This window comes from Xyrauchen texanus, chromosome 10 (genome assembly GCF_025860055.1).
Source record: "Xyrauchen texanus isolate HMW12.3.18 chromosome 10, RBS_HiC_50CHRs, whole genome shotgun sequence".
NCBI lineage: Eukaryota > Metazoa > Chordata > Actinopteri > Cypriniformes > Catostomidae > Xyrauchen > Xyrauchen texanus.
The window spans coordinates 17,688,838-17,706,732 of NC_068285.1; the positions used below are offsets into that span (position 1 = coordinate 17,688,838).

The 17,895-nt window shown below is 37.5% G+C and overlaps 1 protein-coding gene and 1 pseudogene across 1 annotated transcript; both read left to right on the forward strand.

Annotated features, from left to right (window-relative positions):
• The first annotated feature begins 5,665 nt into the window (after window positions 1–5,665).
• LOC127650826 (uncharacterized) lies at window positions 5,666–12,674 on the forward strand. Its single transcript, XM_052136469.1, has 4 exons — window positions 5,666–5,788; window positions 6,807–6,936; window positions 7,849–7,963; window positions 9,690–12,674. The coding sequence occupies exons 3-4, from the start codon at window positions 7,900–7,902 to the stop codon at window positions 12,425–12,427; spliced, it is 2,802 nt and encodes a 933-aa protein (XP_051992429.1). The 5' UTR covers window positions 5,666–5,788; window positions 6,807–6,936; window positions 7,849–7,899; the 3' UTR covers window positions 12,428–12,674.
• Window positions 12,675–13,677: 1,003 nt separating this feature from the next.
• On the forward strand, window positions 13,678–16,122 carry LOC127651015 (solute carrier family 52, riboflavin transporter, member 2-like; annotated as a pseudogene).
• Window positions 16,123–17,895: the final 1,773 nt, after the last annotated feature.

A 17,895-nucleotide genomic window follows, 5' to 3' on the forward strand; every position in this document is an offset into this window, starting at 1 on the left:
CTATTTAGTTTGCCCCTTTAAACAAACAATTTTGTTAAAATTTAAATTTAATCTGTTTTATCTCATTGTGTGTTAAAATATTTTCAATACATTTCAAATAAATACAAAATCAGTTGCTTTATTGGGTAATGTTTAGTGCTGTAATTTGTCTCATTCTAAAGATGTGTGGCTTGTTTACATTTATGACAAATTCATAACATTTTCATAAGAAAATCACAAACATGAGATAAATAGATTTTGAGTAGGTACATTAAGGCAGACACACCTTATTAGGAAACTTTCATTAAAATTCTTACATAAGTTGGAAAGGCTTTACCTTTATTTACATATCCAAAAAATATATAAATATATATATAGTTGACGCTAAATCAAATAAATCACGGTCTTCTTGACCATGATATATTCGTTTGAGTCCTCTGGTCAGATACTGGCAGGATGACAGATTCAAGTGCTTCAGAGATGGTGACTTGCTTATCAGTAACCTGTGAAACATTAATATATTGTGTCTACTTCAAACTTGTATGAATGTAACTCATCATAAGAAAGTGTTTCACCGCTGTTCAAATGGACTTTGGATCACATAATTTATATGGATAAATGTTTTCCATCTGAAAGGACTAAATATTAAATAAAACAAATGACAATAAAATGCAATCTCTTGAGTAATCAAAATACTTTTTGAATGTAACTGTATTCTAATTACCAATGATTAAATTGTAACTGTATCAGAATACAGATACTTGTATTTTAAATATGTAATCCTGTTACATGTATTCCGTTACTCCCCAACCCTGTACATAACTGTACCAGAAAATCTTTACTTTTCCAGTGAAAAGCAAGGAAATTTTCTTATCCAAAAGTGATTCTGAACTTGTACCTGAGAGCAGATGAAGTGATGTTAGTCCCAAGGAGTTTCAAGGAGCAAAAAGAGTCAACTACAGTGCCATGTGCTAGATGTCCCATGGCAATCTCCATGTCTTCCTCTGAAAATGCCTGGTTGGTCAAATCAAGCTCCCTAAAGGTGTTGCTCCATTCTTGGATGCCGCCATGGTGTTGCTGTTGAAGTACAGGCCCATATAGACACTCCAGTCCTACATAAGATAACCCAGCAAGGCAAGTTAAGGGAAAAAGTAGCATATTATTGGAGTCCTGCCCATAAACTTTCAGTCAGTGCCTTCACTACTGTCTGAAAGTAGCAGAATGAATGCTCTGCAGGTATGAGCGCAATTAAGAATATAATTGAAAATCCCTTTTAAATTTCAAATTAATTTCCTCAATTGAAACGGAATAAAGAATATAAATGTGGCATGCAGAACAGAATGCAGAATTGTGTTTATAATTTGAATTTAAGGAAGCAGTATATCAAAGAAATGAATGTAACTGCTCTAGTTTTGTAGTTTTTAATAATAAATTAGTTCTTAATCATTTAAGCATTGCAGTCTTTAAAATCAGCCAATTGACCATTGTTACACCAAATATGCTTAATAAGCTGGCAATGTGTGTGGTCATATAAATGCATTAAACTGCTTTCCTTCATCGGTTTAAAGTCTTAAAGGGTTTAAGAATTAACTGACCGACAACTGGATTTTTGCCCATTACAGCAATTTTGTGTTACATGTAAAGACCTTTACCAGCATACTTACTGGCTTATCCAGTATGCGCACATGTTGTACGCTTGCCCATTTAAGTTTTGACGTAAAAAGTACAGAATAACTGATGATTTCAAGTGTCATGTAAATGTGGTTTTCTTCAGTTTTATTTTTTTTTATTATTTGGTAGTATCCTGGATGCTGCATCATTCAAACACAGAAATTTTCAGTTACATTGTAAAAATTCACTATGCACAGTAAACCAGGATTAATTTAATCCATGAATCAAAGTGTCAATAACAGGGCAGTTACTAAGATTAAGTGAGTAGTATTCAGATGGTCATGTGATGCTAACATGGCTGCCCCCTTGAGGGCACCGCTGCCCCATGTGCAGTACTGTGAAAAAGTATTTGCCCCATCCTGATTTCTTCTCTTTTTGTGTATATCTCATACTATATTTTTTTCAAAAATTCAAATCGAACATAAAACAAAGGCAATCTGATTAAATGCAAAATACAGTTAACATGATAATGTTATTATTGAAGCAAAAATAAATCCAATACCAACTGGGCCTGTGTGAAAAAGTATTTGCCTGCTTAGTAACTAAATCTCCCAAATCTCTGAGAATGCATTCAGAATGAAGTTGGCTAAAAGGTCTCACCCAGTAGTACCAGAAAAGATCTGTGGTTGACCCTTAATGGGATCAAGTACAACAATTTACTTACTAACTTATATCACTGAAAATAGAATGTATTTGTATTTACATGATAAATACATTAATTGTTATCATTAAAACGCATTTCACCTTGTCATCTGATTCTGATCCCCATCCCCCCACTGTTATTGTGTAAAGGGTGCGGTCGAAAAACCTGGCCAATCAGATGTGCGGAACACACACAGCAGCCTTTTAGGTTATGTCGATATAGGACTCGTTTTACTGTGGATATAGATACTTGTAAACCTGTTTCTCCAGCATCTGGACAACATCCTTTGCTGTTGTTTTGGAATTGATTTGCAGTTTTTGCACCAAACTACATTCAGTTCTAGGAGACAGAATGTGTCTCCTTCCTGATATTTATGATGACTGTGTGGTCCCACGGTGTTTATATTTGTATACTATTGTTTGTAGATGTGAACGTGGTACCTTTAGGCATTTGGAACTTGCTCCCAAGGATGAACCAGACTTGTGGACGTCCACAATTTTTTTCTGAGGTCTTGGCTGATTTCTTTTGATTAATGTCAAGCAAAGAGGCACTGACTTTGAAGGTAGTCCTTAAAATACATCCACAGGTATACCTCCAATTCAGTACACCTACTACCAGATGATAATTGGCGAAAGGCTTGGCATCATTTTCCAGAATTTTCCAGTCGACTTAAAGGCACAGTTGCGAGCAAGCAGGCCTGGAGGAATGGGCAAAAATTCCAGCAACTTATGGTGAGAAGCTTGTGGAAGGCTACACAAAACATTTGACCCAAGTTAAACACAGACTTTGAGAAATATTTAACTTTATCATTGCTCCTCTTCAACTGAATGCACTGTTGCTCATGTATTCAGGTAAGCATGTCTTCGATTAAAAATTTAAACAATCCTGGAATTTAGAGTTTATGGCACCAATATTAAAAACATGATCAAAATATTATGCTCTTGTTTTTGTTACTGTTTGAATCCAATGATGCTTTGTATTGACACTACTGACAGAGATTCTTTCATACTGTACTCACAACCTCTACCATAGGCAAGATCATAAAGGCCCACTAGCATGTTACGACAGTAAATCACCGTTTGTGGATACACTATGAATGAATGGGGTGAGCCGTAAACTGTCACCAACCTGTTGCAAAATTGACTGTGACATCTCTTCTACAAAAGCAACTTTATTGTAGTAAACTCTACACATAGATCACTTCAAAATTACTTTTTAGTGTAAATCATGTTGAAGATTAGCAGACAGGTGGTCAATTCATTAAGTAATGAGCTGTTTCCTCAAAGCAGTTTGTTCAGCGTACTGAAGCATCTCTCCTTTAACATCCAGTCAATACAAACTGCCTCTGGTCTCCTCCTTGCTATGGAAGCATATGAGTAGCAATATTCAATTTGACATTTAATATGCAAAATGACAATGCAATATGCAAAATGACAATGCAATATGTAAAATGGCAATGCATTCTGTATTTAAATTTACATTTTACATTACCATTCTAGCAACGTTTGGTGCAAAATGAAAATGAAATTACATAATTTACATTTGCCATTTCATACACTCGTTTTGATATGCATTATTGAAATGCTTTATAAGTTGCAAAATTAAAATGAAAATGTATTACAGAAATGATTAGATATGTGTAACATGTTCAAGCAAAAACTGTGGCAAAATGATCATTCAAATGTTATTTTTCTTAATTGCATTTTACACTCACAGTCAAGACACTTGCGATTGCATTTTCATTAAATGTCCCGCAATGAATGTAGCAAAATTCAATGTGCACATTGAAAATGCATTCCGAGCCAATCACGCCCCTGCCCCGCCCCCTCCCGCCCTGTCAATCACTGCATCAAGGCGGGGCTCGGCAACAAGTAAACATAACATGTTATGGCTATGTTACGTGTTTTGAGCTTACAGTCTATGGTTTTGAGGTGTTGGAAAAATGGCGGCGGCAGAGCTAATACAAGCGTTAAATTCACTAGCAGATGAAGTGGAGCGTGAACAGAGAAACGGTAGTATTTCCGAAGATTATTACGAGTATGTAGGTGATAGAACCAGTACGTTGTTGGAACGTCTGGGAGAATTTTCTGCCTTATCAGGCGCCGACACCCGTTTGGCTGCTGACCTCTTAAAGGTGGTGGAAGAACAATTGTATTCGGAGAGGCCTAGGGGAGTGGGGAGACCAGCAGCCGTGGAGATCCCTGGCGAGGCCATAGAGGGGTATCTTATGTATGGGTTAAAAGTTAAAGATATCGCGGCCTTGTATGGAGTTAGTCGATGGACGGTACATCGACGAATGCAGCAGTGTGGACTGAAGTAAACAACAACTTAAATATATTTTAATGATTTTATACAAATGCCTCAAGGCCATAATCTCTGTGTTTACTCCCGAATTCTGCCATGGGGATTTTAATTTTAAAAAAAGGCAGTTTTGTTTTTAAATGTAGTAACGTTATTATTATTCAGATTTAAATCTCATTGAAAAGTTTTGGTGGAATTTGAAGAAAGCGGGGATAACGTGAATGCCAAAGATTATCAGTGATCTGGAAGCTTTTTCAAGCAAGAAATGGGCCAAGATTGCAGTAGAGAGGTGACAGATGCTTCTAAGCACTTACAGGCAGCGTTTGTAAAGAGGTTATAAAGAATACATTATTCTGCTTTACATTCTCAGAATCACTCAAATGTGTATTAATAAACTTTCTATAATAGTTTGCTGATGCCTTTGTTGAATTTTTTCATAAAATTGTGTTCTTGGCAGTAAAATGACCTGCAGGCCATGGGGTTGAATAATTTTGATTGCAACTGTACATATGGGATAGAAATGGTGTCCATCAAAGAAAGACGATCTTTAGCATTAATTTTGAGTATGACTTTGAGGACACATGTATGGAGCATGATTCATACACAAGACAATGTTAGAAGTACCGTCCATCGACTAACTCCATACAAGGCCGCGATATCTTTAACTTTTAACCCATACATAAGATACCCCTCTATGGCCTCGCCAGGGATCTCCACGGCTGCTGGTCTCCCCACTCCCCTAGGCCTCTCCGAATACAATTGTTCTTCCACCACCTTTAAGAGGTCAGCAACCAAACGGGTGTCGGTGCCTGATAAGGCAGAAAATTCTCCCAGACGTTCCAACAACGTACTGGTTCTATCACCTACATACTCGTAATAATCTTCGGAAATACTACCGTTTCTCTGTTAACACTCCACTTCATCTGCTAGTGAATTTAACGCTCGTATTAGCTCTGCCGCCGCCATTTTTCCAACACCTCAAAACCATAGACTGTAAGCTCAAAACACGTAACATAGCCATAACGTGTTATGTTTACCTGTTGCCGAGCCCCGCCTTGATGCAGTGATTGACAGGGCGGGAGGGGGCGGGGCAGGGGCGTGATCGGCTCGGAATGCATTTTCAATGTGCACATTGAATTTTGCTACATTCATTGCGGGACATTTTATGAAAATGCAATCGCAAGTGTCTTGACTGTGAGTGTACATGCAATTAAGAAAAATAACATTTGAATGATCATTTTGCCACAGTTTTTGCTTGAACATGTTACACATATCTAATCATTTCTGTAATAAATTTTCATTTTAATTTTGCAACTTATAAAGCGTTTCAATAATGCATATTAAAACGAGTGTATGAAATGGCAAATGTAAATTATGTAATTTAATTTTCATTTTGCACCAAACGTTGCTAGAATGGTAATGTAAAATGTAAATTTAAATACAGAATGCATTGCCATTTTACATATTGCATTGTCATTTTGCATATTACATTTCAAATTGAATATTGCTATTCATATGCTTCCATACCTTGCGAGAGTACTGACATGCAAATCTTACATTGGTAGAGTGGTTCTGCTACCGCTGGTCAGTGTAGATCGTCATATCCGCTTTCTTGGCTAGCCTACCTGGCCTGCCCACTCTCGATTGAGTAGCATTGTTTTTCAAAAAATAAACTATAAAACATTAATGTTCAGGGGAGATATAGTACATTGACAATTCTTAATTTAAAGAATAAGTTAAAATAACCATCAATGTTTAAAAAAAACAGATTTTTTTTTTTTGTTTTCCTTGTTTATAAAATTACTTTTACTAACCAATAACAGTTGTCATATTTGATAATATATATATTGTTAATTTTACTCAAATACATACCTAATGGTCAGGATCATTTATCTGAGGATCATTTATCAACCTATCCAAATGTCTGTGAAAGTTAGTTTTGTGGTCAAATTCATATAAACAAATGCAAGGTTACTGCTTCAAAACCGCACTTCAAGCTTTTGTGTATTGACCTACAAATATTTTATGACTTCCTGTGTTCTACTTCAAACAAGAAAGCAATCAAAACATCTCTTTTATGGAAAAGTGATATTAACTAATTGAAAGATAACTTAAAGAGTGTTAGCGTGTGTGTGTGTGCGTGCGTGATAGCACTCTTGAAGTTATCTTTCAGTGAGTCAATTTTGCTATGTGGATCTATGTGTCCAATCAGAGAAGCCTCAGAGCAACATGTGACTCAACACGGAAGTAAATGTAGAGTGGATTTCGCTCAACATCGAAGAGAAATCCACGCTGCACAACACACCTACAGGGAAGGAAAACCACTGTAGCAATTCATAACGGTAAGGATTTTTCGGAAGACTAGTAGCACATCACTAATATTGTGTTGTTAGTACACAAATTGTTTTAGTGTGCCTTTATAAATGTTTATAAGAGCAATCCACAATCTGATGAAAAAAATAATAATAATTTCCTCCAACCGGCAGCCGGGCCGTGCTCATATCGTCAAGGGTATTGTGATTACTGAAGGATATTTAATAAATATAACAGGCAATGTGACCTACATTTATATTAAGGTCTACTAATAAAGTTAGCAGTGATACAACTGAACTCCATTCACCGTTTTTACTTACAATTATTTCTGTCCCATGAATACCATTTGAGCAGTTTTGCAACAAGTAATTTTCATAACGCGTTAAGGAATTGAACATGGCAACCAAATGGTTACTACTATAAAATCATATATATGGGGTTTCCCTCAAGCAGTGTAAGAATCGTTTGTAATCTTTCTATCTATAATTTTAATTTATCTGAAGACAATGATGACTTAATACCAAGTTATCCCAGTTTTATTTGAAAGCATTTTATTTTAATAACTGTATAGTGTATTTTGGCAGAAACGAGGATTACCATGGAACATTTCTATATTGGAGCTAATAATGTCATTAATATCACAGGATATTTCCAACAAATCTAAAGAACAAAAAGACAACATTGCTATTAATATGTAGTTGCTGTGATTTAGATTAATAAATAAAGGAAACTCAAACAGCTAGAGAGGCTATTTAGTTTTTAAATTATGTGGATTGAAAACTATTATAACACTAACACCAATTGGACAGACTTAAATTTGTATTAACTTTATAGAAATTACCTGAGGGATAATATTTATTGCATGGTTAAGATGAAGAAACTGTGGACTACCATGCTCTGGTCGTTATTACTAAAACATTTATCTGGCCTTTATTTGAAAGTGATCTTCACCAGATGGTTTAAAAAAACAAGCCAAGCTTGGGTGTGCAACAATGGAGGACCTTCAAGACTTTGCTTCCTCTAGTGTGAGCGCTAAGACCATTGCTGCTGAGCTCAGTGAGTACTGCTTTTAGTGACACTTTTTTCATATATTTATAATCAAAACAAACAGATATACAGTGAGGAAAATAAGTATTTGAACACCCTGCTATTTTGCAAGTTCTCCCACTTAGAAATCATGGAGGGGTCTGAAATTGTCATCGTAGGTGCATGTCCACTGTGAAAGACATAATCTAAAAAAAAAAAAATCCAGAAATCACAATGTATGATTTTTTTAACTATTTATATGTATGATACAGCTGCAAATAAGTATTTGAACACCTGAGAAAATCAATGTTAATATTTGGTACAGTAGCCTTTGTTTGCAATTACAGAGGTCAAACGTTTCCTGTAGTTTTTCACCAGGTTTGCACACTCTGCAGGAGGGATTTTGGCCCACTCCTCCACACAGATCTTCTCTAGATCAGTCAGGTTTCTGGGCTGTCGCTGAGAAACACGGAGTTTGAGCTCCCTCCAAAGATTCTCTATTGGGTTTAGGTCTGGAGACTGGCTAGGCCACGCCAGAACCTTGATGTGCTTCTTACAGAGCCACTCCTTGGTTATCCTGGCTGTGTGCTTCGGGTCATTGTCATGTTGGAAGACCCAGCCTCGACCCATCTTTAAATCTTTAACTGAGGGAAGGAGGTTGTTCCTCAAAATCTCGCAATACATGGCCCCGGTCATCCTCTCCTTAATACAGTGCAGTCGCCCTGTCCCATGTGCAGAAAAACACCCCCAAAAGCATGATGCTACCACCCCCATGCTTCACAGTAGGGATGGTGTTCTTGGGATGGTACTCATCATTCTTCTTTCTCCAAACACGGTTAGTGGAATTATGACCAAAAAGTTCTATTTTGGTCTCATCTGACCACATGACTTTCTCCCTTGACTCCTCTGGATCATCCAAATGGTCATTGGCAAACTTAAGACGGGCCTTGACATGTGCTGGTTTAAGCAGGGGAACCTTCCGTGCCATGCATGGTTTCAAACCATGACGTCTTAATGTATTACCAACAGTAACCTTGGAAACGGTGGTCCCAGCTCTTTTCAGGTCATTGACCAGCTCCTCCCATGTAGTTCTGGGCTGATTTCTCACCTTTCTTAGGATCATTGAGACCCCACAAGGTGAGATCTTGCATGGAGCCCCAGTCCGAGGGAGATTGACAGTCATGTTTAGCTTCTTCCATTTTCTAATGATTGCTCCAACAGTGGACCTTTTTTCACCAAGCTGCTTGGCAATTTCCCCGTAGCCCTTTCCAGCCTTGTGGAGGTGTACAATTTTGTCTCTAGTGTCTATGGACAGCTCTTTGATCTTGGCCATGTTAGTAGTTGGATTCTTACAGATTGATTGGGGTGGACAGGTGTCTTTATGCAGCTAACGACCTCAAACAGGTGCATCTAATTTAGGATAATAAATGGAGTGGAGGTGGACATTTTAAAGGCAGACTAACAGGTCTTTGAGGGTCAGAATTCTAGCTGATAGACAGGTGTTCAAATACTTATTTGCAGTTGTAGCATACAAATAAATAGTTAAAAAATCATATATTGTGATTTTCTGGATTTTTTTTTTTAGATTATGTCTCTCACAGTGGACATGCACCTACGATGACAATTTCAGACCCCTCCATGATTTCCAAGTGGGAGAACTTGTAAAATAGCAGGGTGTTCAAATACTTATTTTCCTCACTGTATATGTTTATTGCATGTATGTGTTATTCAATTATGTTGTTTTCATGTTTTGCAGAAGATGATTTCTATTCCAAGTTTGTTGATGACTTCCTTGGTGATCATAACGGAGGCCTTCTGGAGTTAAATGAAAAGCCGTTGAAAAACCGCATGTTGGTTCAGATTGGGCTGATGAGAGAGGAGCGTGAGATTTCATGGGTCAATTTAATACAATGGCTCCAAAAGATTATCCCAACACATCAGTTTGCTGATTTCCGCAGCTTGATTGAGAGGAGCACCACAACAGTTTTGAGCTTAAAAGGGGATGCCAGGGAGAACTTTCTTAAGTCAAACGTAAACTTTGAATTTGTTGGACCTATATGTGATTGTATTGGAATCGGAAGAAAAGATTTACTTGAAAAATCTGATTTCTCAGATCATGCAAAATTAACGGGCCTCACAAATGGCCTTGTTCTAGAATTGGTTAACTTTATAGCAAGAGAAAAATTAGATCCAGTTGTCTTGGTGTCTTGGATTCGTAACTTTGAGCCGTTATTCTGTAAGGATGGCAAAATCAGAAAAGCTTACAGACTTTTGCGGACAAATCTTAAGAATTTTAAGATTCAGGTCCGCAACAATCAGAAAAGCCACAAGAGGAGGCGTGGATTGTTGGATGAATTCCTTCAGAGTCCATTTGATCTTTCTCTCAATGCTGTTGCTGATGGTCATGAATACAGGAGGGGCACAATGATCAAGGCACATGCAAAGAAGAAGCGACGCATTGCTGTGATCAAGGAGGAAGATGAGCCCGTTGTTGTTTCCCAGAGAGATTGCCTTGATGAGACTGTGGAACAGCAGTCACAGCCTGAACCTGATCACAACAAAATGCCCCATGTGATCAGTACAAAAGAGAAACAAGGAACACGGAGCCATAAAAGACAGGCACAGTCACTAGATGAGGTGGAAGAAGACCCAAGAACTGATATAGGTGACTGTGTCACACTGCTTGATATCTCTGTGTTGTCTTTGCAAAAGCTTGCAGACATGTATGGAGGCAAGAATGAAGCTGCTAAGGCAGTGTCAATGGATCTACTTCAAAATCACTTTTCCACAATGCTAAAGGAAGATGCCAACTTGAGGTCCCTCAATCAAAAAGTAATGGCCTGTGCCTCATCCAAGGGAGGCGCCCCTCTGGTTGTGGCACCTTTGAATTTTCTGAATTACATCTGCCTATTCTTTTCAGATCTCATTGATGTTATTGAGCAGCAAATGATGTCATTTGAGAAAGATTTTGTGAACACCACTGGAGTGAAACTTGGACGTGACAAGCACCCCAGATTTAAGAGTTTTCTGAACTTTGACGAGAGTGCTGTGTCACGTTACATTCACATGGTTTCTGAACTTTTATGTCCAGTTGAGGAGACTACCCCTAACTACCGCAGGCACTGGCTTGCTTTTTGCATTGAGAGAAATAACCCTTCCAAACTGCCTATCAATAGGTCGAATCGTCTCATTAACTACTTCGAAGCAGCTGTGGGGCTTCTTCACCATTATGAAGATGTTGCTCTTTTTGTATCTGAACTGCAGCTTCTAAGTAACGTTTCTGATATTGTCTTGGAGAGCGTAAATGCTGATGCAAGTGACGAGGCTATGCAGGCGCTTGTCTGTGTGCTTGCCATTGTCTACCTTAAAGTCTTGGGACCCTTTTGGCAGCTACTCAAGAGTGATGGAGAATATCATCTTTTCAATCGGTACATACTTTGCCTGTATGAAAAGCTCTTGGAATGGTCTCAAGATGCAAGGTGTCTTTTGCAACCAGAAGCTCATTTGAATGTGTTCTTACAGCTTCCAATACAAGAGAGATATTTTGAGGGAGTGTTCACGTATTGCCGTCTTAATGCAGAGAACCAGAATGGTACTCTCGTAAGAGCTTGTTTACAGAAGATGGTGAAAGCCCTTGCAGCTGTGATGGAGGACAATCTCCGAGATTTCTTACCTGGAGGGAAGCTCTGCAAAGAACTGCCTGTCGACATAACTGCTCAAATGGCAAACTCCACATTTTCACAGTTAATGGGTGAATACTCCTTCGGTCATTCATACCCCTATGAGAAGAACAGGCCTGATAAAAGTCCTGGACAGACAGCGAGTAGCGTTTCAGAAGAGGTAGAAAGAGAACTTCCTTCCAAAGTGTCGCCAGATAGACCTACACCACCTGTGGTCATGTTAGCTCCAGCTGAATCCATTGAAAAGCATCAAGAAGCATTGCACCGGCACCACATGTTTAAAGGAGAACATCTCCATAATACAGAAAAAATGAAGGTGCTTCGGCAGAAGCAAGAAACTCAGGATCACATTTATAGAAAAACAATTGTTGGAGCGGTTTCAAAAAAAGGTGGCCCGTGTAAAAGTAAGCAAGATGTTGACCGATTGCTAGCAAAAGTAGAAGGTGCAAGCCATGCACAGAAATGTGAGGCCATTCGCTGTGAACTGAACTACCAGAAGTGCATCACTGGTTCCAGAGACAACAAGTTAGATAACATAGGTTTTGCTTTGTCAGACATGGTCTCTACACTGAAGGATGTCTTGCCAAATGAGAGTTCTCAAATTATTACACCAGTGCAAAATTTGGTTGATGATGTAGAAAATCAGACAATCACAGTGAGTTGTGATGCATTGAGTCATACAGCACACCCAGGCCCTCAAAACACAGTCACTGGTCAGCAAACTCAAAACAGGTGTATCAACAAAAGTATTGATATAACGACTAAAAGCACAGTTGTTTCCCATAGTTACAGGGAGAACTTTGAATTTCCTTGATTGTTTCATTACTTGATGAAAAGGTGTTGAGAAAATGCTATTTGCATTTTTTTTTTTTTTCTGCATATGATAATGTATTTGTAGAAGTTCAGTGTCTAATAAGCTTGTTTTATTAGCCCTTGATGTACTTTTATTATTATCATAATAGTTCTTTTTTTATTATCTGTTTTATAGGACATAGTTACATTACATAATAAAAAAATGTTTTTAGCAACCTCATTGTCTTGACTTTTAAAAATAAATATGTTATCCCAACTCAACCTGTATTTCTATTCACTTCTTATTAATTTTAATAATAATATTAATTATAGCTTTCACAAAATATTCAAAGTAAGTGGTGTTTGGGTGTCATGCTATAGTCCTCTTTCATAAACCACAAACCAAATAGATTTACTTTTATCCCATTCAAGGATAATATAAAAAAGAAACTTAAAAATAATAGGATCATGGAAACTTTCAATAGACAAGCCACTCCATGTGAAAATTGATCATTCACTTCTGGCAAATGCAATGATAACTATTAATAAACAAGTGTTTTATTGATGAGTATCATTTGAGAAGTCTGACTAATGTTTGGTATGCATTTAATTTATTGGGCTCAAAATAATATCCAAATGACACATAGTTTGCATGAGAACAATAATTAAAACAATAACTAAATCAGCTTCACTTCAAGCAGTACAGTGGTCGCAGAACTTTCAAACTTAAGCATTGCATTAGATAACAAAATATCATGTTGCATCTGCAAACTAATTATGCCAGACCTTTTCTCAGAACTAAATTTTCTTCAGCATTTTGCAATAACTTTTAACCAACGGGGCTCATGGTCATTTTTTTTTTTTGGTCCGTTCTGCTCAAGTTCGAACAGGTAGCAGAATAATCTCAGGTATAGTTTAGCACATTAACTATGGACATGTTCCTCTACGTTTGTCAACAAGAAAGCATCCAAACACTTTCAGCCTTCATTTTTAAAAGCATTTTTATTAGTAATTACTAATAATTTTATTAGTTTTCTTGAAAACGTGCATTTGCTATTTTTCTTTAAAATAAATGCCATTTTGATTTTGTGCTATTAAATGCAGTGGCATTCATACACATTAAAGTGTTTCAGTAGCCATAGGAGCAGTGAAAAACAATCACGTGAAATGGAGGAAAAAAAAGAGAAGCTCCAGCTTATCTGTGCCCTTTTCTCAGACATATAAATGGCAGATACTACATGGTGGGATCTCATTCTGGTGGCACTGTTTTGAATGGGCTCATGGATCTCTGTGAACTCATTATGGGTTGAGCTCCCAGTTGTTGTAGGTTTTCTACCTGAAGGTAAATGGTTTTCATAAAAATATTTTCAAGTTTTAATTTTTTTTATATGGAATTATTTGCTAATTTTCACTACTGGAAAAAGCTGATTTTTTATTTTTTCAGGTCTTAGCAGGATTTGCTGGTCTTAACTATTCTCCTTGCCTGGTCAGGTTGCTTTGCTTGCTGGGTTTTAGATGGCGCTTGTCGACTGATCAGGCTGGGAGATCAGCTGTAAACCAGTGAAAGCTAAGGCTGGTTTAGGCTGCCTTTTTTTTTGCTGGGACAACATCTTATCTTTTTTTGTTGTTGTTGTTTAATTACATTGATGCCATTTATATTGTCCTGACTTGAGAACTGTCCTTTCTTTATAGGGTGGAACTTGCCAGCCTATCTTTCCATGCTGATTGCCTTTGGGAATTTGGGGCCAGTAACCCACCACTTTGCACCAGGACGGTTGAATGAGCGTGTGGTCATCCACGTCATTCAAGTGCTGGAAGTGATTGCATCTGGATTTCTCGCGCTTTTCTGCTGCTTACATTTATATTGTCATTTGTCTGCTGCACCTCCAATGTCACATTTTTACTCTTCATGTTTTGCCATCCTCCGGAATACATCCAGACGTTCTTTGTAGGACAAGGTCTTAGTGCACTCTTTCCCTGCGTGGTTGCATTGGGGCAGGGTGTAGGGAAATTAGAGTGTGTTGAGACATCAAATGGCACACAGCCCCAATATCTCAAAGAGAACTTCCCAGTCCAAAACTTCTTTTGGTTCTTGTGTGTGATGCAAATGAAGTGAAAACTTCTTTTGGTTTCCTTGCCCTGACATACAGAGGTGTCACACAGGCTGGTGCAGAGGAAGGACAGAACAGGGAACTACAATCAGAGAAAATGGAGGAAGAGCTACACCCCTTACAAAATGGAGATACACCAGTCTCAGAAGAACAGGTAGAAGTTGAAAAACAGACTTCTGTTGTGAACTTCTGGACATCACAGAATATCTACCTGCTCCTGCTGCTTGGAATATCCAATGCTCTGACCAATGGCGTGTTGCCATCCGTGCAGAGCTTCTCCTGTCTTCCTTACGGCACCGTGACCTTTCACCTCTCAGTCGTCTTAGGCAACATTGCAAACCCTCTGGCCTGCTTTGTGGCAATGTTTGTCCTACTGAGGTAAGCAAGTTTATTCTGTCATCATCTGTGAGAATTTGAATGCGTTATCTTCCTTGGTTTCCATTACTTAAACAGTGTTCAACAACCGAGAGTGCTTCAAAAGTGGGGTATAAACTTAAGGTGCTCTAATGGTCAAGAGTTCATATTAGTCCAAAGAAATTTAAGAAACCTTGGCACTTAATACATTTGAAAAGCCTTTATCATCACATGGCTGTATACAAAAAGTAAAAAAACTTGCGCAAGGGATTTTTTAAACTTTTATATATGCCGTTTGATAGGTGTTTGCACAATGCACATTATTATACGTGTAATTTGAGGAATTAAAAATAATTAAATGTTTTATTTCAGGTCCTGCATTGGACTTGGTATGATGACACTAGCCGGCGGGGTTTTGCTGCCTATCTTATGGCTCTGGCTGCACTCAGTCCCTGCCCACCACTTTTAGGAAGTCAGTCTGGAATCGCTCTGGTGGTTAGTAACTTTGTTTATCTTAGATATAGTGTTTCCTGTAATATGACACATTCTGTTTATGGTGTTTTGTTATCCTATCATCTCAAAGATCTGATAAAGAGAGAGTCAAAAGTAATCTGTTCATAAAGATAATTAATTACATTCATTGCGAATGGAAAAAACAAAACAAATGTATTTCAGACAACAAAGTCATTCAGACCCATTTAGTCACAGCAGAAAATAAGCAAATTATCTTAACACTAACGATTTTTCTTGGTCCATTAGTTCAGAGTGTTTACCTGCCCTGGCGATGATCTCACTGGAAATGTAGGAAAGAAAGATTTTAGTGAAGTGTCGGAAGCAAAATATAGAAAATGAAAATGGAAAACAATTAAAAACTCTCTGACGCCTTATTAAGTTCTGTAAAATGTACAATAACGTGCAAGAAATGACATAATAATAATAAATAAGTTAACAATATTAAAATCCAAACTAATAATGTAATTCTCCTCATGCATTAACATCTTTCTTTTTTTAACTGAAATCTGTACCACTTTCTCTGATTAGGTCATATCGTGGATCATCTTCACTGGGTTGTTCTCGTATCTGAAGGTAGTAGTTGGGACTCTTCTTCATGAAGCAGGTCATGCAGCTTTGCTCTGGTGTGGAGTCTTTATCCAGGCTGGCTCTCTTATAAGGAGCCCTCAGTATGTTCCTTCTAGTTAGTGTATACCAGGTGTTTCAGCAATCCCAGGACTGCATGGACAACTGCAGTTAATATTACCACACTAGATTTTCTATTCTCCCCACACCTTTATATAATGGATATTGCTACCGGAATCTGAAAAGTGAAAAAGAAGTGCACTGCAAAATCACTGACAGCATTTACAGGACTCATGACAATCCATTGCCAATGCAACCAGAGCAGCACTTGATCAGATATTGCAGTTTGCCTTTGTTACACCCAGTGGAACATTTGAGAATTTGACAAATACTGTATGTGTGGTTGATGTATTTCAATCCCTTTGAGAGTGTGAACACCTTGTCCTTAATCTAGGGGATATGCATGAGAGCTTTTGCTCATGAAGACATCATTGATGAGAAAAGGTCTGCTCTCATTATGTAAGATCTTTTGTCAGCATGTTGAAAATTGCTTAGCCCAAAAATCTGAGTTTACCTTTATTGCAACATTATATTCTACAGCAATGACATTCATATTTTCTTTATCAGGTCTGTGAAGCATTGCACACAGTATTTAATTTATTTCCAACAACAATAAATGTTAATTGTCTCTATTCCACATCCTGTAACTGTGTTGATGAGTGCAAGTCAGGTAAGTCTTCATTGTTTCTAATTGCAAACAATCACAGCCATCATCTCATATAAATGCTTTCTATGACCATTTAAATATTGTGTGTTGTTTTATGGACTACAAGCAAGAACTGTTCTGTATATTGTCACATTTCAATATGAATGATGACTTTGAATTTTGAATGAATGCTAATCATTTTGATGAATGATAGCATTTTTTACACAACTTTCTGGTTTTGCAATATATCTAACTCTGCTCATTGATTGTTTGAATAATGGATAATTCTACAGAGATCTGCTGAATATTTCACCAGAGGCCCGTACCATGAAGCTGGTTTTGGTGGCAAGCCAGGTAAGTTTTAGTTTAGTTGGCCTCAAGGCCAGGTTTTAGGTACCATGAAAATTGGTATGTTTTTAGCGGTGTTCATCGCCATAGCAATTTAAACTACACGGCTACCAATCATTCTGGATTACAGATGTTGAACAATCAGCTGTGAGTAAATTTACATCTCTGACTCAATCAAGTCAATCCGTGTCTCTTAAAGCACACTTTATAAATAAATTCTTAGAAATCCACAAAATTGATTTCATGATATAATGATATATTGAGAATCTAAATGTAGATTTTCAGCAGATAGGGTTGTATTTTATTTTAAATGTAATTGCTTTTCATTTACCCTCTTTAGCCATAGCATATATCTTTGAAATGAATGCCACCCAAACTTTCATAGACTAGAGATGAACATACAATATTTTATTTGAAGTTATAATAATATAAGAAATACGTATTATTTGCATACCAAGTACTCACTTTTTAATTAATCAATAGTAGCCATGCTTTTTATTTTTGCTATATATATATATATACACACTCACCTAAAGGATTATTAGGAACACCATACTAATACTGTGTTTGACTCCCTTTCGCCTTCAGAACTGCCTTAATTCTACGTGGCATTGATTCAACAAGGTGCTGAAAGCATTCTTTAAAAATATTGGCCCATATTGATAGGATAGCATCTTGCAGTTGATGGAGATTTGTGGGATGCACATCCAGGGCACGAAGCTCCCGTTCCACCACATCCCAAAGATGCTCTATTGGGTTGAGATCTGGTGACTGTGGAGGCCATTTTAGTACAGTGAACTCATTGTCATGTTCAAGAAACCAATTTGAAATGATTCGAGCTTTGTGACATGGTGCATTATCCTGCTGGAAGTAACCATCAGAGGATGGGTACAT

Excerpts from the sequence above, each read along its gene's own strand:
- LOC127650826 (XM_052136469.1), top strand. The coding sequence starts at position 7,900 with ATGGAGGACCTTCAAGACTTTGCTTCCTCTAGTGTGAGCGCTAAGACC. Across the intron at positions 7,964-9,689 it reads GACCATTGCTGCTGAGCTCA|AAGATGATTTCTATTCCAAG; the intron begins GTGAGTACTGCT and ends CATGTTTTGCAG.